The sequence below is a fragment of the Halichondria panicea genome, chromosome 10, assembly GCF_963675165.1.
Source record: "Halichondria panicea chromosome 10, odHalPani1.1, whole genome shotgun sequence".
NCBI classification, from domain to species: domain Eukaryota; kingdom Metazoa; phylum Porifera; class Demospongiae; order Suberitida; family Halichondriidae; genus Halichondria; species Halichondria panicea.
The window spans coordinates 380,153-398,419 of record NC_087386.1 but is presented as its reverse complement, the minus strand read 5'-3'; the positions used below and the strand labels follow the sequence as shown (position 1 = coordinate 398,419).

Here is an 18,267-nt window from a genome sequence, read left to right as displayed (position 1 = left end):
ATGAAGTCTTTTAACCATGTCATAATTAGAGGAATGAGGGGGCGGGGCTTGTACTAGCCCCCACAAAACAAAGAAACAAAGTTCCAGACGTACCTTCTCTTGAAATGGCTGAATCTACAACACTGAATGCTGCTAGTTCCCCACAGTTGATGGAGGATGTATTCACTGCGGATGACAGGGTATGATATTTACATGATAGATAGATACTCAATGATCAGTGCGTTCTCCTAGTGCCTAGATGTACTTGTTGACCACCCATAAACACACTTGGCATCATTCTAGTCTCGCGGACCCAGACCCTGAAAGAGGGTCTGGCCAATTTCACCGTACAGAGTTGTGTTGACCGCGCCACAAATATCGTGGCGCTCTAGCTAAGTGGCTGATAAGTGTTTGTAGTAAGTTGTGAAACCGCACAGCTGCACTGGTAGCTAAAATAGATTTGGCAAATCTAATTATGTGGTTTCACACATCCGTCCTCCACCCACTAACCACTTATCAATGCAAACAGCCACTTAGACCGCTGCACAAGTAGCTCATGTGTAATTTGCCAGACGATAATATATCGGCTGGTCCACGAGACTAGCATCATTCATTCATCACAGATCAGTGCATTCTCCTAGTGCCTAGATGTACTTGTTGACCACCCATAAACACACTTGGCATCATTCATTCATCACAGTATAGTGCCTACACTCTACCCTGTCAGTGTGAGGTGTTTTATCTCATGTTGTTGTTCTCTCCACATGTACCACTCTCTCTGGATGGACAACAGAAGGTCATTAAGGTACGTTGTGTGCAATCACATTCTACCAAGCTGACATGCTTGTGCTCTGAGCACTTGTTGTTAGGAGGTAGACAGTGTAAAGAAGAGCACACATGGATAACTAAAATGGTTCAGCTGCAATGTGTACGGATGTACTGGTTACCTAATATCATTAGCGTGTGTCCCTTGTCCTCTAGAGCTGACCCTCTCCCTCGTATAGGGTAGACCACGGCTACGAGGACGATATCAGCCTCCCAGTTTGTGGTTACCCCAGGTGTAGGCCAGGGCACATTACGCATACTCGAAACTTTAACTTTTCCAAAATTCGTTTTACTGACAATGTTATTCATAGTCCCATTTTACCTCTTGTGTACATTGTGTACATGTAAATTCCACAACCTGTTTTCTTGAAGCCAAGAGCTTTAATATGCCAGGTCTAGCCACTTGTTGCTATGTGTAGTCAGTCCCATACACACCAGCGTTCAACTGATCTGATGTCTTGTATGTGTGTTAAGATTAAATCTCTCCCTCACATGTACCATTTAATGTGTCTCAGGGTTGGATTAAGGTATGTTGTGATTGTGTGTGTGTCTCGTGGAGTGGATGTGTTGTATTGTACGACAAACAAAATCATACGTATCAAAGTTGTGCATGTAAGATGCTTGTTGTACCGTTTACCGTCCCTTCCACTGACCCACCCACTGACGCTTCCATTATCTGCCATTGCTAGTACCGAGTACCTGTGTGTGTACTAGCCAGTGTGTGTACTACCAGTGTGTTCATATCACTCTCTCCTCACATGTACCCTCTGTGGACTGTTACTCAACAACAGCGTGTGAGTTTATTGCATGTACATATAATGGCGTACTAGGCTGACTTGTATACATGTACTACTGCATGAAGGCAGAAAGAATAACTTGCGTGACTTTATTTAGGATTAGTACGTACTGAAAGTTTCATGCTGTACAGACGTGTACTTGCAATAGTTGATGTATACATGTGTGAATGCATTCGTGTATTTGAACATGTTCATTTCTCTACATGTCCGTGTCCTACTGCTTATTAATGTGACTACTGCTAATGATTACTGGAACAACAGAATGTAAGTTACAGTATACAGACGTGTATGAATGCACTCACTGCTCCTACCATCATCCCCCTCTCTCTGTTTCCATGTGTGTCTTACGCTGGTGTCTCATTGGACTAAACAGAAGGTGAGCGGGACACTGCACTGACTTGTGACTGTACTTGTGTCAGTAATGTTTGAGTTGCATGAGTACATGTGTATTGGCATTCATAGTGTACAGGTTTGTGATTATATTCTTTTCTCTCTCCCTACATTTCCATGGTTACTGAATATCTGGAACGATAGGAAGTGAGTTAAACAATGTTGGCAAACATACCGTACACCTCATATGCATTCAGTTTGCCTCATATCTTTACCTGACTCTAGTAGCTACACTGGTTGCTTCTATAGACAACTCATAATGTGTGACCACAAACACACAGTCTAACTCACTGTTTGTCTTGTTCACCTTGTCCAGGAGAAGGCTGGGTATGAGAGTGAACTGAAGAGACATGAGACGGTGAGTGTTGACAGTTGCACTTACTACTCTCGTGGTAAGAGTGGTACACGTAGTCTAGCAGAACGACAATGTGTGTACATGTACTGTCCATTGTATGATGTTCCTTTTTGTCTACCTTTGTGTATGTTTTATAAGTCCACTTTTACTGTTTGACTGTGTGAGGTTATACCGTATAGCGGGTAAATATAATATTATGATATACTCGTCAAGGTTGGTGGTTGCTGATTTTTATATTTTGATAATTTGTACATTTGTATCAGCTGCATGTTCTATGTGGTGGAATATTTCTTCAGTCGTATATAAATTCTTTACTCCCCCAGAGAAGAGCTGCCCTCCAACAGAGACTGTCTGGAGACATCACTGACCGGGACTGGAGAAAACTGCAGGGAGAGCTGGAGAAGGTGGAGGGGAAGATCAAGAAGTGGGTCTCAAGGGTACAATTGTGTGAGGGGGTGATACATAACTGGGAGAAGGCTATTGCTAGGATACGAGGAGGAGCAGAGGAAAGACGAGTAAGAGCAGAGGAGATACGAGTAAGAGCAGAGGAGAGGCAAAGAAAGGAAGGTGAGGGGAGCAAGGAACTTTATAGTACAGTGAGTGTTGATGCTCATAGTTGCAATCACTCGTACCTGTAGCAACTTACATGTAGTGTGTTATTAGTAGACTGTACCTACAGCTGGTCCATTTAATGAAAGCTTACTATGTTTGTAATCCCGCTCTTTTTGTTGGTTTTATAAACTTTATGTTGCTAGGAAACTGACTTTTGTACACGTCTGAGCTACCATATATGCTTGATCAGAGGCCGCTCTCAAATAGTAGCCTCAGTGAACTTTGACTCTAGCATTTCTGCACGTGGCAGCCAGGCTAGTATTAATGATTTAGCTACATGTACGTAGCTACTAGCCTAGTAGCTAGGTACAGGTAGCAGCTTGTTAGTGCTTCACCGTGGCAAAGACTTTCTCATGGCAGAGTTTATGCAAGTGAAAAAAACTTTTTATGACAAACTAAAGGTTATTGAATTAGTTGGAGCTAATAAACGCCACTTTTGAATTGTAGCTTCCTCTTCTAAACATTTAGTAGCCGCGGCCTCTGATCAAGCATATGCGGTATATTCCTTGCTATTCCACACATCTGTCACAGTGTACATGTATTATAATTATGGACACTGTTTATCAGACGTTGATTAATATGTACATCAATATGTGCACATACATGTACAGTCACTGTGATTGAGTGATTGGGTTGGTAACGTTGTACTGTGTACTTAGTGACATCATCATGTTAATTCATTCATAGTACATTCCTGTAATGATCAGCCACATTCCCTGTCATTGGTGGGTCACTCACTTAGCAAGCTTTAAAGGTTTATGTACGTACAGCTGCTGTATCCATTGTTTGTAGCAGATCGATGCCGGTCCTTCCATTAAATGCTTTTCTATTATAACTAGAGTTACACTACCTAGTTGCCTTCCACACTCAATGTACTCTATTGCGTGTACATGCAGAATGATTTGTGTATGTGTATGTGTGTATTCTCAGTGTATTCTGAGTCTGCTCACCTGAATGCCATAGCGCTGCTTTTACAGCATGGATAGCCTCCACACAAAAGATATAATAATGGCATAAAAGCGAGTAAGAAGCTATATATGCACATTGGCTATAGAGATCTAGCTTTAATTGGAGGCACTTCATGCGCACTATGACAGCACGTGGATCCCTACATGGGAAGACACTACAGCTGCATGGCTGTACATATTATTATGTCTCGGGTGCGCATTGTCAGCTTAAGAATAGCTGTCTTGTGTATATACTGTTTTCAAAAAACAGCCACTTTGCTGAAAACACAAGCAGCACTGTATTGATTGGTGTGTGTTCATTCCCTTTACCAGTAAAGTTGTGACGTATGATTATAACGTTGGTAAAGGAAGATTTGTGCATACATTTCTCATGTTTCCTACTCATCACCATTCTTTTTATTACATCAATCAAATGTTTGCATGTCTTTTGTAGCTAGGCAACCGACTACATATTCATATAATCGTGTTATGGCGAAGGTTCTGGTGAGTATATACATACAGTGGTTAATAAAATCGACTTTTGTTCTCCAGATGATATGCGCACAAAGATGGATCAGCAGCAACAATCTGGTAAGTCCATGGCATACATATAATTATTAGATTGAGGGTGATGTTATCGATTTTTATGAGTTAGATCCCACTTGATTATTGCTTATAATTATATGCTAGTCAAGAGTATATACCTCGTAACAACTGGGTGGGGGGTTTAACTACCATAAACTCTGCATTCCTCAGAAACTCCATTGCCTTGAGGGCACACTGATTTTTATATACATAGCAGCTAGATAAATCCAAGAAAACAGGACTAGCTTGCACTTCATTGATCAGTCTACACACACACACACATGTACACACACAACACACACTACCGTATACCCGAGACATAACTACAACTACTAGGGGAATGCTGGAAGCATTATGTGGGGTGACCCTTAGCGAAGAGAAGTTGTAGTAATCACTTGTTCGACTTTACTGCTTCCTAAAGGTCTCTCTAACTGTTTCATTTGACAACAGACGAGCTCCTACTTGTTGTCAAACTTCCTTGCCAGATGGTGTCTTAGATATGACGTAGGGAACACCATTGCCTCATTGCCTTAGTTGTTGAGCTAGCTGTATCCAGTATATACGTAGAAATATTAATGTCTTGCTTGTACTACGGGACAAATGATCGTTAGAAAATGCAGCAATCGTCACGCTAAAAGCCTGAATTGTGAGACAAACAGAAAACAGACAGATATCCGATCGCTGCATGAGCTCTCTGCAGCACTCGCTATACTATATGGAATGAGCCTCAGGGCTCGCCCCAGATATATAGAACCCTGTATATATGTACGGTATTAAATCTTTATTCTCACAAGTACCACCCCTGCCCTGTATATGTTTACATGTGTATTTACTAACATTGCAGGATCACCATTTGTCTTTTTGATTCAACCCAAAGATGTTTGTTGCAAGCCTGGAGATAAAGCTGAATTTACAGTATCGACATCACCTTCTGATACGAGATCTACATATCAGTGGTATTTCGACAATCAAGCAATATCACTTCCTGATGGACAAAACTTCCTCTCTGAATATAAAGGACAACAATCTGAATGTCTTCTTGTATTAAAGCTCCTTCCTAGGCATAAAGGTGTTTACTGGTGTGTTGCTGAAGATGCATCTGGTACTCGGATCACTTCACAATATGCAACACTCACTGCAGGTACTTGTCCCCTAATTATTGTGTGCATCTTTAATATGCTAACTATGATCATCATTAACCCATTATAGTGAACATGTGTGATACTGCTTTTTACACAGAGGGAGAGAACATTGGAAATCAAGAATTGCAATTCATAGGAAAGATTCTGGAAAATTCTTCAATTGACTTTGGAAAACGTGGGATTGAGACGGTGCACCTACTCAGTGGCGAGAGTAATGTGACTTACGAAGAGATGGAGTTTGTAATGAAATTGAATCCAAAGACTCAAGTGTTATCCATAAACCTAAAGCAAGAAATCACAGCAAGTAAGAAGTTATTGATCTCTTATTATTGACTACAGTGCATGGAATTTGTCTGTGGAGTGCTAACATATAATGTCATCTCTGGTATACCCATGCACTACGCATATTCTATTGTACACACAGGACTGAAAGAGGAGCAACTCTATGATGAAGCCATAAAGTTTGAGGAGAAGGTCTCCCTTACGTACACCAAAATCCTTGCTCTGGGTCCAGGCCAAATTGGAAAGTCTACTTTTATTAACAGATTGTTGGGGAAAATGGAAGGAAACATCCAAACATCTCCTCCAGAAACACAGCCTCAATCTAGTACAGGTGTATCAGAGGTGACAGAAGCTTGTATACAGTGTGAAACAATCACTGGTGCTGTAACTTCTAATACTAAAAAATGGTGTGTTGTCAAAGATGAGCTGTGCGATCAACTTAGTGGTTTAATGTCATTAATAGTTAAGCCATCATCTCAGGGCCCAAAGCACACACAAACTCAATCGTCCAAAAAAAGGAGTGTGCATGGAATCCCAAAAGCCAGCATAGCTAACAAGGTTCAAACTGAATCAGTGGTTGATATCGATGCTTTGCCATTGGAAGAGGAAGAGAAACATGACTATACATTATCTAATGAAGGCATTGAAATTCAACCTATGGAAGCACTACCAGTTACTAGATCTAGTTCTACTCTAGAGTCAAGACAAGATTCATTGATGCCCCAAGAATCAGATAATATTAACAAAACCATTAGGGAGTTCGAAGAACTAAAAAAGGAACGGAGTCATAGACTAGATCTAGATAGCATGGATTTTGAAATGCTATTTACTGTAGCTGATGTTGGTGGACAACCAGCATTTCTAGAAATGCTACCATCCTTAACTATAGGACCAGCTCTATACCTTGTGTTTATGAAACTTAAACAAGAGCTAAATTTCAGAAGCCAAGTGAAGTTTAAATGCAAGAACTCGACTACTAAACATTTCGAGAATTACTCGTACACTACAGAAGAAGTCATTTTTTCAGCATTTTCAAGCATAGCTTGCTTTGGGCACTCAGATGAACAAGTGGAAAAATATGTTAAGCCAGCATCAGATAAGAAAAAGCGGAAAGATTCTGTTGCGTTACTTGTAGGAACTTTTCTTGATGAGATTCAAAATGATCTACAGCCAAGCCTTGACAAGATAAATAGACAGCTGGACGAACGGCTTAAAAACACAGCATTTTTTGAAGAAGGGCTCGTCCATAGTATAAAATTGTCAGTTGAAAACAACTTATTAGTGAACAATTTGAGTGCCGAAGACAGTGAAATCAAAAAGCACAGAGACTTTTTAGAAAATATACTCAAAAATTACTTTCGAGAATATCAAATCCCAGTACAATGGTTAATGCTCAGTATTTGTCTTAAGATTCTTGCTAAAAATCAAAACAAGTATCATATTTCCTTTGATGATTGCGTCACATTGGGGAAGTATTTTAATATGGACGAAGAGATGGTGAGTGTTGCCTTGCAGTTCCTACACAAATACATTGGGCTTATAATGTATTTTCCTCATCACGATAACCTTAAGAAAATTGTAATATGTGATCCACAAGTAGTTTTTTCAACCATCAGTGAACTAATCTTCAACATTTACGATCACAACAAAAATCAAGTTAACCAAGCAAAGTGTGACCACTTTGTGCAAACCGGTTGCTTTTCACCAAAAGATATCAAGCTAGAATCCGTGAATCAAGAGAAGAATAAACTCCTTCCTATTGAGACATTAGTTGATCTGTTAGTGTACCTTTACATTGCTGCTAAAGTACCCCTGTCTTCTGATAAAGAGTACTTTCTTCCTGCGGTTCTTCAAACTGCTGAAACAGATATGGTTCAAAGGAGACAAAAAGATACAAATGAGGAATTGCTTCCCGAACCAATCTGCATTCGATTTAAAACGGGATATCTACCTTTAGGCTTTGTATGTGCATTGAGTGCAAATCTTATTGCTGAGAATACGTTTGATCTACTCATTGGTGATAGCAAGTGTTACAAGAATAGAATTCTGTTTCGATTCAACGGTAAATTCAATATTACTATGATTTCTTGTCCTAGGTATTGCGAGTTTCGTGTTTCGAGACACTCAGGCAACACTGAATTTTGGAGTGAGCATTGTTGTCCTCTAATCAGCGAAATTGTATGCACAGCTGCCAATAAGGTTATCCAATCTATGCAACATGGTTTGCGTTCGGTAGGTACAGATTCTGTAATGTATACACTAGCTTTCCATTGTCCAAGAGAAGTGCACTCTAAGGCAGAATTTGGACAGGAATCTCTCGCTATATTCTGTCATTCTGACCCAGACACACGTGTTCCTAAGGAGGCTAAATGTACCCATCCAGACTGTAAAACTGCTATTGATCCACTGACCCCTGGAATGAGTGTTTGGTTCGGTGAGGTAGGTCAAACTCAGCTGTTTTCTTAATCATGAATATTAATTATGTCTTACAGGCTCCAGATATCCCACTGAAAATTGAAAAACAACCTGCTCGAAAAGGAAATGTCATAAGCATAAGTGCAGATGGAGTACGACCACTAACGTATCAATGGTTTTTAGGGAAGAAAAAGCTTTGTGATGACCAGGACTATGAGGGTTATACAACGGATAGGCTTGTCATTAAGAATGACCGTTTCTTAACTGAAGGTATATTCAAATGCCAAGTGAAAGACAAGTTTCATTGCGTTGAATCTGTTGAGCTTGGTAAGCATAATTATACATGTCTGTCTTGTATTTAAACTTTCTGTTTTAAATAGATCTCTTTGAAGAGGAGCTCAGAAGTACTTGGGAATTGCAGGAAGAAGAGATCGGCAAACTAAAGGGTATAATATAAACTATTTTATGCAAAATTCAATTCAACAATAAAAATTATGTGTTTATTCAAACATACGTTGTATTCATTATTGTTAGATAATGGATTTAGAAGTGTCAGAAATTTGCAAGGTGTCCAGCTGGGCGAGCTGAACTTTTTGAACATGGCCGAAAAGATAAGGATAAAACCACTCTTTGCCGCTTTTCTGAAAAGTAATGTTGCAATATCTGGTAAGTAAGTCTGTAACTTAATTGTCTTTACTAATGCATGGTGACCGTTCAGATTTTGTTTGCCAATATTAACATAATTATCCTAACCCAGTTGTTGCTGATTATGTGCTAATATATAAAAGGCAGTATGACATCCATCTGTATATAAGTATCTCCGCTTACCACACTCTCTATTACGTATTATACTGATCCTCTAATTATAGCCTCACGCAGTCTAAAATTTTTCAGGTGAAGAAGTTGAAACACGACCGAAGCGTCAGAAAAAGGATATCGGTGTGCTTAATCTTTACGTTGTTGTATATACTTAGCAAAACTTCTATTGTGTATTTGCATGATTGTCACGAGTCTGTGTCTTAACGAGTTCCTGCCAGGCACAAGTGACAGTTACTATACACAAGGCTATTCAGTATATCACATTTATTGCTTGGAAACTAACATGCACGGCTGAATCTGCGCATGTGCGACATGTGGGTTTTTCATAGGAAAGATACATAATAACAATGTTCCCAGTTGAAAATGAGCTAAGAGACGGAAATAAGACTTTAGAACACCATGGGATTGGTCGGGAAAACCACCAGCTTGGAAAATTATCAACAAAAAAGAATGTTTCGCGAAAAACATGATGTACATGTGCATGTGCATGTGAATGTACATTCTCCTCAAAAGAATTGTCTCCTGCAATGAAACATGCATATGTTCAGTTATCAACAGCTACATGTATATATATCATTAAGAAAATGCCGTTTGGTCAATAATTACTATGTTACGATTTTTTCAAACTTTTTTCGTATATGTTTTTTTTTCAGGAGAATTGTCCTCTGTTACAGTAATGGAAGATGTGTGTAAGAAGACTGGAGTGAGAGACCAACAACTAGATCAAGAAATCCCTGAGAGTGACATCATTCTAATCGCGGAGAAATTTCCTCACCTGCTGAGTGTGCACAAGGTAGGCAGTACTCTATATCTTTATACGCACTTATCGTAATCCTCCTGACATTTTGGTAAGGGGAGCAAATTTAATGGTGCACGTGTGTAAGATAGTATAGGGTTATGACATGTGAGGGGCTCCCAGGAATTCATTACTACCTGCCTATTAATAATATTGTTCACCAGAACCATTCAATTGTATTCCTATTGAGTTTCCGTATTTCTGAGGGGGCAACCCTCACCAAATGAAACCCTGTTGATTGTTGTTTTTGTACAGGCGTTGTTAAGCAACGATCTACAACATGTTTACGAGAAACTACACACTGCACATGCAAGTGCCAGCCCTCACTGGTTCAATCTGGGATTGGCTCTAGGTCTAACTGATTTTGTTCTCACCAATATCGATACCAAGCATCGTGGCGATAATGTGTCGTGCTTGCGTGAAATGTTGGCTGAGCTCCTGCGTACGCAAGATGTAACATGGAGTCTCCTGTCGAACGCTCTCAAAAAGCCCTCAGTGAAACTTAATAATTTGGCTGATAGCATCATGGGTAACTAACTATTCTGCATTTTTTGTTTGTCATTTTTAGTGCATGATATAGACTGTCATGAAAATGTACGTACATTATAATATAATCGCCATTTTAGTGATGCCTTTTTCTTCATGCAGTCAATCAATCCAACCTGCTCGATGGACTCAACCTCACCCCAGCCGACCTCGGTGATGTAACTGATGTCACAAGTCGTTATGGCAATCAAGCTGGAGTGGCTCATGCATTGAGAGTGTGGCAAAGAGTGAATCCTTCCAGAGCTACCTTCAGGGCCTTGGTGGAAATTGCCATAGGACTGAAAAAAGACACTGCTACAAACATTTGTAGATTCATTGTAAACAATGCGAGTGGAACTGAACAAAACTAACAATAAAAATATTAATAATAGTTATTATGTGTTAACGTGTTTTTATATGCCTTTTTTTGTAATATCAAGAGTTTCTAATGAACTCAAGGTACACTCCTGGTAATATAGTTTTCAACAGCATTGGTATGGTAATCTGTGAAAAGTTGAACTGAGCATGCGCAGTATGCATAATTATGATCACTTATTAGCAACGCCCACACAAGCACTTAGTGGAGTTCAAAGGTCAAGTCGGCCTTGTTTTCAATATTACTTTTATAATCAGACACATCTTCAAATCTGGATTGAACACATGGACAGCAAGTTGTCTTATGCATACCGTGATTCTCGGCTCCTGGACGAGAGAGTTGTGGACAAGGCCTGGAGAAAAGACAGGTGAAAGCAGCTCCTTCATTATAGCACAATCACACCTACCCTAAACATTCTATGTTGTGTGTACGTTTGTTCAATGTCCGTATGTATAGTAATGATCATGTGATCCTCGTGTGCAGGCTTCCAGTGGTGGACATTGAGGTACCTACATACGAGCTGCCATTACCAGAGGGTGTGGGTGAGGAGAAACTTCACCAAGACAACCTGAGCGTCCGGCAGATTGAGGAGACCTGGAGAGAACGACTACTCGAGAGTGTGCCCCCTAATCAGTGACGTCTTAAGAGTTCATTTTACGTATTAAGTTATGGAGAGTGACCTTCACAGTGACCTCCGGGAGTGGATAGCGGACCATCTAGCAGCCGATTGGACGACTGTCACTCAACTCAGGATGGAGGAGAGTAAGAGAGATCCACCAGAGGAACCATTTCGCTCCCTCTACACCGCCAGGGAGTTGCTGTCAGGTGATGATAGTTGTCTTAATTGTAGTAGATCAGTTTAGGGCTTTTTATTAATGTACATGTGTGTGTAACGTTAAACAGTGCTCCTTTTGTATAGCTTTCCAAAAGTGGTTGAAATTAGATCATTGTAACAAGTTATGGGCGTCTGAAGATGCTACACTAGACAATGGTTCCATGCTTTAACTATCTGTTAGGGCTCTTTAATGTACAAGCTCCTTCACTAATTGCTTTGCTTAGTACACAAGTATGAAGGCCTGCCTACACTGTACCAAGGGCGTATACAGAGAAGAGGGCATGCAACTCGCCCAATTCTCAGAATCATCCGACTTCGTATTGAGCTATTTTTAGAACTGCCCACAAAACGCCCACGCGTAATCTTTGACCGCACAAGGTAAATCAAAGTCTTTTTTATATCTGTGCTAGCTAGCTAGCTCGATTGCAGCATAGTAAAACTAGTTCTAAGCAGCAGTATGGCTCGTACTAGTAGTGTCAAAGGCAAACCATCCAACAGTTGCAACTCCAAGAAGATGAAACCTAGGTACAATAAACCTGTCTTCCTGAGTCTCTGGTACTTCTTAACAATGCGCCCAGCACTTAACTTCCCGCTCGAAGGGGTTGTCTTGGACCTGGCTGGACTAGGACTGGTCATGACACTTCTCTAAAATAATACTCCACTGTTAGCTAGCTAGCTAGCTAGCAAAGGCTAGGCAGCTGTGATGTACACGCCCATAATTATAACTCCGTAAACAACACCGCCCACTTGTTCACGTCCGTATACTGGATTCTATTTTTAGCATATCCGGTCTCTGATACGAAGTCGGATGAGTACGTAGGGTACAAGTGAGTTGCATTCCCTCTTCTCTGTATACGCCCTTGACTGTACCTATACATGTATTGATTAATCCACTTTAATTGAGACTCTTGTTTTCCCACTGCAGGTATGAGGGCTAAACTGGATGCCTGTCCTCTCAAAGAGCTCGAGGATTTCACTATTCTCTCGTGTTTTGTTGGACTGGAAATGGGCCTCAACTTTATCAACACTGAGGAGATCAGCTCTGGGGTAGAGTTGTTTGAATGGTGTATCAAACTAGTGGAGGGACTGCCCAGTAAAGTCAAGACTGCCTCCGTGTGTATGCAAGCATACAACCAGCTGGGGATCATTTGGGGGAACAGGAGCGAACAACAAAAATCTCTCGAGGTTCTCCTGAAAGCCAAGGCCGTGTACGAATCTCACATTGCGCTGTCTCCACCTTTGACCTCTACCGAGTGGCTGGAAGGAAAACCAGTTAGCCAAGACAAACGAGAAAAGGATTTTGAGAATTTGCACACCCTCACACTGTTTTACTTGGCGCAAGTTTACGGGAATCTCGGACAGGCGAAAATATCTGCTCAATATTGTCAGAATACGCTGAGTCGGCAACTTGAAACACGAGAGTACGATGCTATAGAATGGACTTTAAACTCTGTGACCTTATCCCAGTATTACCTTGGGCTTGAGCAATTTGCCCAATCAAGACACTGCATTGCGTCCGCTACGTGTGTGTTACAGAACTACCTGAGTGAGACTTGTGAGGGAGATATGGAAGACGAACTTAAAGAGAAAGTTGAGAGTGTTGGAGCTGACGTGTCTCGCTGTTGGACCAAGTACGCTATAACACTGTTGACCTGCTCTAAAGAACGACAAGAAGATGAGTCAGAATCAACTGATCCTCCACGACAAAAATTATTTCGTTTTGACACTCTCGAGGTGGCTGATTATGAGAGTTTGGTGACCTCTGACCTCGTGGAAGGCTACGATGGAGCAAAACCTGTATTCCAACTTGGACAAAAAAATATCGAAATTTCTGCTAAATACTACACTCTGGAAACATTTGCATCGGAAAACGTCAAAATTGTTCAGGACCACTCGTGCTTGTACAAACTTCTTGCTTTCTTTGAGACCTCCAATGAAGTCAAGTGCCGAATGCATAAGAGGAGGTGTGACATGTTGACCTCTGTACTCGGTGAACTGAACCCTCAGTATTTCACTAGTACTTGTCAGGAGATTATGTTTGAATTGGGCGATATCGAGTCAACTAGGGCAGATCTGAAAATCATCACCGCCAGTGAATCCCCCTCTGCACATGGCATAGCAAGAATCAACAAACTGATTGCATCTGGTATCGTGTTTTACGAGCGATTTCTAAAGACATTTGAAGACCCAGACACTCGTCAACTCTCTGAGAACATTGAGGCTGATAGCCTGAGGCCAGTGCTCTGTGCCAAGCTGTATATTGCCAGGCTCCACTCGAAGGTGGTGTGTGGGGATCAAACAGGGCAGGTGGGTGTCTTAGTGTACTGTGTGTGTGTACTTTGAACCCATTACATGTACATGTAGTCCTCTCTCTAGATAATTAATTTTCAGCAGCCTACTGTACTACTGTACTACCTACTTTTGTACAGATTAGTTGTACATGGTTGTACATGTACAGTCATTTATTTGCACTGCACGGTGCATCAGTTCGTGTGTGCATTGTGATGAAGTCGTTCTTTCTTTCCTCATATACAGAAGTCCCAGCTAGTCAAGTCCCTGGCGCTGTACTCCTGGTTAGTGAGCTATTGTGACCAGCACACAGAGAAAGCTGACAAAGCATTTGCTGACTTCCTGCCGATATGTAGAGAGATGGTTGAGCTGCTTCCTCGCAAGATGGCCGCCGATCTCAGATAACAGAAATACTCTTAATACTTGATGGACAATTATTTCTCAACTGCATGTCTTTTGTCCCTAGTTTCATGCTCTTTATGTCACGTATTATATAGTACTAGTGTGTCTTATTTCCTATTTCTGGTGATTATTTCGTGTATGATCGTGCGCTTCACTTGATGAACAAATTTTGTTTGAACAATGAATGTGATTGGTTGCATGGACACTATAATACGTACCGATATATATAGAGACAAGTTTAAATGATATTTTATGATGAAGTGATAATTATAACTAGAGTGTACGGTCACTGAAAGACACACCATCCTCTCATTCCTTTTTTGTCTCCTTCTTTATCTCCTCCTTGTTTGTCTCCTCTTTCTTTATCTCCTCCTTGTTTGTCCCCATTCTTTCCTTCTTTATCTCCTCCCTCCTTTTCCCCCCGCCTCTCCTTGGTTGGATGCCTCTTCTGCTCTATCTCAGTCTGTCTGTCAATGCACGCCATCGCAAACATCTTGAACTCATGTAAGTCAAGCTCCTGCAAATTAGAATATCAAACTACGCTTTGAGTGAAATATGATTGCAATGGGAACCCCATAGATCTTAAATAAGTACTAAAGAAAGGCTAACTGCGGTATAAACGCCAGACACCCAGGTCCTAGTTTGTGTGCAAAACAACCCCTCTCAACAAAGGCCACCTGGGCTCCTGTCATAATAAACGTTGTTCCCCAATGTGTCCGTTATACCTGGTAGTCCTATAGCTGATATGGTAGGTCAGAACATCGCTCATGCAGTTGAGCAATACATATACGTACTGGTGAGGGTCAAGGTTCACCATACCTGATCTCCTGAGACATCAAACTCTTTGAAAATCTGCCTGGCTGCTCCATTATCAAAGTTGAATAGGAATCCAAAGTTTACAAACTCTTCAGTTGAGATCTTGGTACTCCCATCAACGTCAAGCAACTCAAACGCTGTCCGTGAGTGGCGGAGTATAAACTGCTTCTCCAGTTTGTCCTGCAGAGCCAACAAAAACATCATCACATCACTACCTCCTCTGATACCGTATAGCGGTCATTTTCGTATGAAATGACAAATTCGTATAATCGTAGGATAGTGACGCTGAGCTTTATTGCAGTACAATCATTTCTAATTTCGTATAATTATGACGCTCTACATACGAAACATACGAACATTTCTAATAGCCCGCTATTAGTATAATTAATAGTATGGCTAAGAGTGCAATATGGGATTATAATAGCACGAGTAACAAGCAATGGCAAGGATACTAATTGCACGAGGCGTAGCAGAGCTATTAACCTTGCCAGTGCTTGTTATGAGTGCTATTAATTTCTTATTGCACGAGTAGCCATACTATTGATTGTTAATCGTTTGTGATGCAGTTTTAAGGACATTTTTAGCTGCAGTTTCAGTAAAAAAATTGGCCGCGGCCGTTATTCGAACGTGTGGTCGTCAAGGCAGTAATTGCACGTCGTCATTAACAACGTGCAATTACTGCCTTGACGACGTGCAATTACTGATACACGATTAATCACTGTACGAATCACAGTGAATAATAGGACAACATGCGATTATTATATTAATATTATAAGAGGCTAGTTACTACCACAAGTGAATGCAGTGTGGACACTAAAATTATCGGACACGAAACTATTAACTTATAGTGGGTCCACTTGCACTACAGCTCACCCTGACTGCCAGGAGGATACAGAGGAGGAGGTAGAACTCATCAAAGTCAATCATGCCCGATCTGTCCACATCCAGCATGTCAAATACACGATAGATCTTGCTCTTGCTGAGGTCAGTGGTCACTTGCATAAAGGCAAGGAACTGGACATCTGCAACAACAAACCAACAAACTCAAGATTATGATAATTATGCAGGTGTACATGCAGGTGTACATGCAGGTGTACATGCATGGTGAGAACACACTGTATATATAATTATGTGCAGAGTGTGTAAAAAGAAAGACAGTGGATATTAATTAAATACCATAAACCATATACCTCTATTTAAGGCGACCCTCTAAATATATTTAAAGCGACACTTGGACATTTCGCCCATAATTATAGCACCATATAAATTAATTTTTTTGTGTACATTAAAACTCTACTTTCGCAAAACGTAAAAGTGTCGCCTTAATTAAATCGAGGATTTTCAGTAGTAGTGAAGAATGGAGAAGAATGGAAAATAATGGACGGATATACTAGAGTAGGTGATATAATTATAGTGGGGGAGAGCGTGAGTGGCCACTTAAAGTTGCCCACATACATACGTACCATCGATGGCCATCTCTTGCCTCACATCCAGAGCTTTGAAGAACAGCAGAGCCAGGCTCACATCTCTGCCATTGAGGAGGCTGTAACTCCTGTCCAGCTTTAAGTGACACAGGAAGCCTCTATAGTATACCCTCATGCTTTAGTACAGCCAGCTAGTATAGCATATTCACTTCAGATTACACTGTACTGTTCAAATGTTTCATTGAAAATCAGAAAACAGCTGCATATCTTACAGAGATAAAAGTAATGTTTGAAGATGATGAATACACTTATTAATAGGAAAACCAGTTCTTAGCTAGCTAGCTAGTACATCACAGTTCCAATGATTGTAACTGAGCAGCAAGAGCCTTCTCCAGAGCTGCATGGGAAGAGATATAAATGACAGCGTGATATAAAAGAGAGAACTCACCTTCAGGGTTTCTGTAGAAGGGACAGTTGTTAGCACACGTGAATGGATCTGCGTCCCATATAGTGGTGCCACAGGAACACAGTGGCAGTGCAGCAACTTCCTTCGTCTTCAGCTTCTCCTTCAATCTTGCCTTCAAAGCTTCTGCAAAACGCTCACTCTCTTTGGATTTCTGCAGCTGTTGCTTCCTCTCCTCCACTACCACAAGCTCCGCCCACTCCCTGGCCCTCTCCCTGTCCTCAGTAGCCTCAGTACTCACAGTGGAGAACGAATCAAACGCATTAGCTTCATCTTCAATCAGTCGTCTCGTAGCTTCTTTGTCTTTTCTTAGTGCCTCTATTTGTTGCGTTTGAGTTAGTTGCCGTTGTTTGTGTCTAGCTTGTTCCCTCTCGAGGTCAGAGTACAATCTTCGGAATAAACGATACTGTAGAGCAGCTTGCTTCTTCTTTATATGCTCCATGTGTCCAGGATTTGTAAATTTGTTCAACTTGAGGACATTTTTGGGTGGTTTTGATACAGCATGAACTGGAGAGTTTTGATGATTGATTGTATTCACAGGCTCGTACTGAACGGAGGGTGCGAAATGAACCAATAATGTCTTCTCGATATCAGTATTGATATTTTTTGGACTGGCTGATCCTCTGAGAGCGAGTAGTTTATTCCTGGCCAGTTGTGCGGTGGAGGGCACTCCTGCTGGTGGAGTGAGTGTAGCCACTGTGCATACATCTTCTATGTCCTGTCCAACTTCAAACGATCTCTGAACCTGTGTAGGAGCAAGCGGTTATACAATAGTGATAATCAGATGCTATGCAGTGGTGGTTCATCACACCTTCGTTTTGTCCAACTTTAGTGCTTGTTCAGTAATCTTCTGTTCTGAGGCGATTGTTTCTGTATTGCTGATAGCAATCTGTCGCTGTTTAGTTCTCTCCCATTCAGTGGACCGTTGTCTGACGCGTCTCTTGAATAGTTCCAGTTCTTGTCTCTTTCTCTCTCTGTTCTCTCTGGCCTGTGTCTCCATCAGAGCAGCCATATGAGTGGAATTTTGAGGGTTGTCTCTGCACTGCTCTGCCTTAGCACCGACTCTGTCCACTCTACCATTGCACCCGGCTATATGGCCGCGAATGTGGGGCTCTATCTTCAAAGTACAGCTCATGCTTGCTTACTGTAAAAAAACTTTCTTGTTTTCTATAAAGCGCACATACTTTGTTTAT

The 18,267-nt window shown here is 41.1% G+C and overlaps 4 protein-coding genes across 6 annotated transcripts; 2 read left to right on the top strand and 2 right to left on the bottom strand.

The window, feature by feature from the left end:
* Positions 1-53: 53 nt before the first annotated feature.
* LOC135342854 (uncharacterized) lies at positions 54-10,945 on the top strand. 3 transcript variants are annotated; one of them, XM_064539691.1, is made up of 16 exons: positions 54-179; positions 773-1,331; positions 1,596-2,138; positions 2,308-2,349; positions 2,670-2,913; positions 4,458-4,496; positions 5,335-5,631; positions 5,730-5,936; positions 6,057-8,353; positions 8,407-8,656; positions 8,710-8,775; positions 8,864-8,995; positions 9,224-9,268; positions 9,802-9,941; positions 10,200-10,473; positions 10,593-10,945. In XM_064539691.1, exons 6-16 carry the CDS (start codon positions 4,463-4,465, stop codon positions 10,838-10,840), a joined length of 3,990 nt encoding a protein of 1,329 aa, XP_064395761.1. In that variant the 5' UTR covers positions 54-179; positions 773-1,331; positions 1,596-2,138; positions 2,308-2,349; positions 2,670-2,913; positions 4,458-4,462; the 3' UTR covers positions 10,841-10,945. The 3 variants fall into 3 exon arrangements, with proteins under 3 accessions (XP_064395761.1, XP_064395760.1, XP_064395762.1); XM_064539690.1 differs by having other exon boundaries at positions 773-1,598; positions 1,863-2,138; XM_064539692.1 differs by lacking the exons at positions 54-179; positions 773-1,331; positions 1,596-2,138; positions 2,308-2,349; positions 2,670-2,913 and adding an exon at positions 4,357-4,409.
* A 108-nt stretch (positions 10,946-11,053) lies between these two features.
* Positions 11,054-14,556, top strand: LOC135342857 (KIF-binding protein-like). The gene is made up of 4 exons (XM_064539694.1): positions 11,054-11,212; positions 11,329-11,670; positions 12,606-13,987; positions 14,216-14,556. The coding sequence occupies exons 2-4, from the start codon at positions 11,514-11,516 to the stop codon at positions 14,372-14,374; spliced, it is 1,698 nt and encodes a 565-aa protein (XP_064395764.1). The 5' UTR covers positions 11,054-11,212; positions 11,329-11,513; the 3' UTR covers positions 14,375-14,556.
* LOC135342860 (EF-hand calcium-binding domain-containing protein 9-like) lies at positions 14,539-16,892 on the bottom strand. Its single transcript, XM_064539698.1, has 4 exons — positions 16,651-16,892; positions 16,061-16,209; positions 15,191-15,367; positions 14,539-14,888 (listed from the first exon to the last, which is right to left on the bottom strand). The coding sequence occupies exons 1-4, from the start codon at positions 16,784-16,786 to the stop codon at positions 14,658-14,660; spliced, it is 693 nt and encodes a 230-aa protein (XP_064395768.1). The 5' UTR covers positions 16,787-16,892; the 3' UTR covers positions 14,539-14,657.
* On the bottom strand, positions 16,837-18,250 carry LOC135342859 (uncharacterized). Its single transcript, XM_064539696.1, has 3 exons — positions 17,886-18,250; positions 17,060-17,819; positions 16,837-17,008 (listed from the first exon to the last, which is right to left on the bottom strand). Exons 1-3 carry the CDS (start codon positions 18,207-18,209, stop codon positions 16,962-16,964), a joined length of 1,131 nt encoding a protein of 376 aa, XP_064395766.1. The 5' UTR covers positions 18,210-18,250; the 3' UTR covers positions 16,837-16,961.
* Between the last annotated feature and the right edge of the window lie 17 nt (positions 18,251-18,267).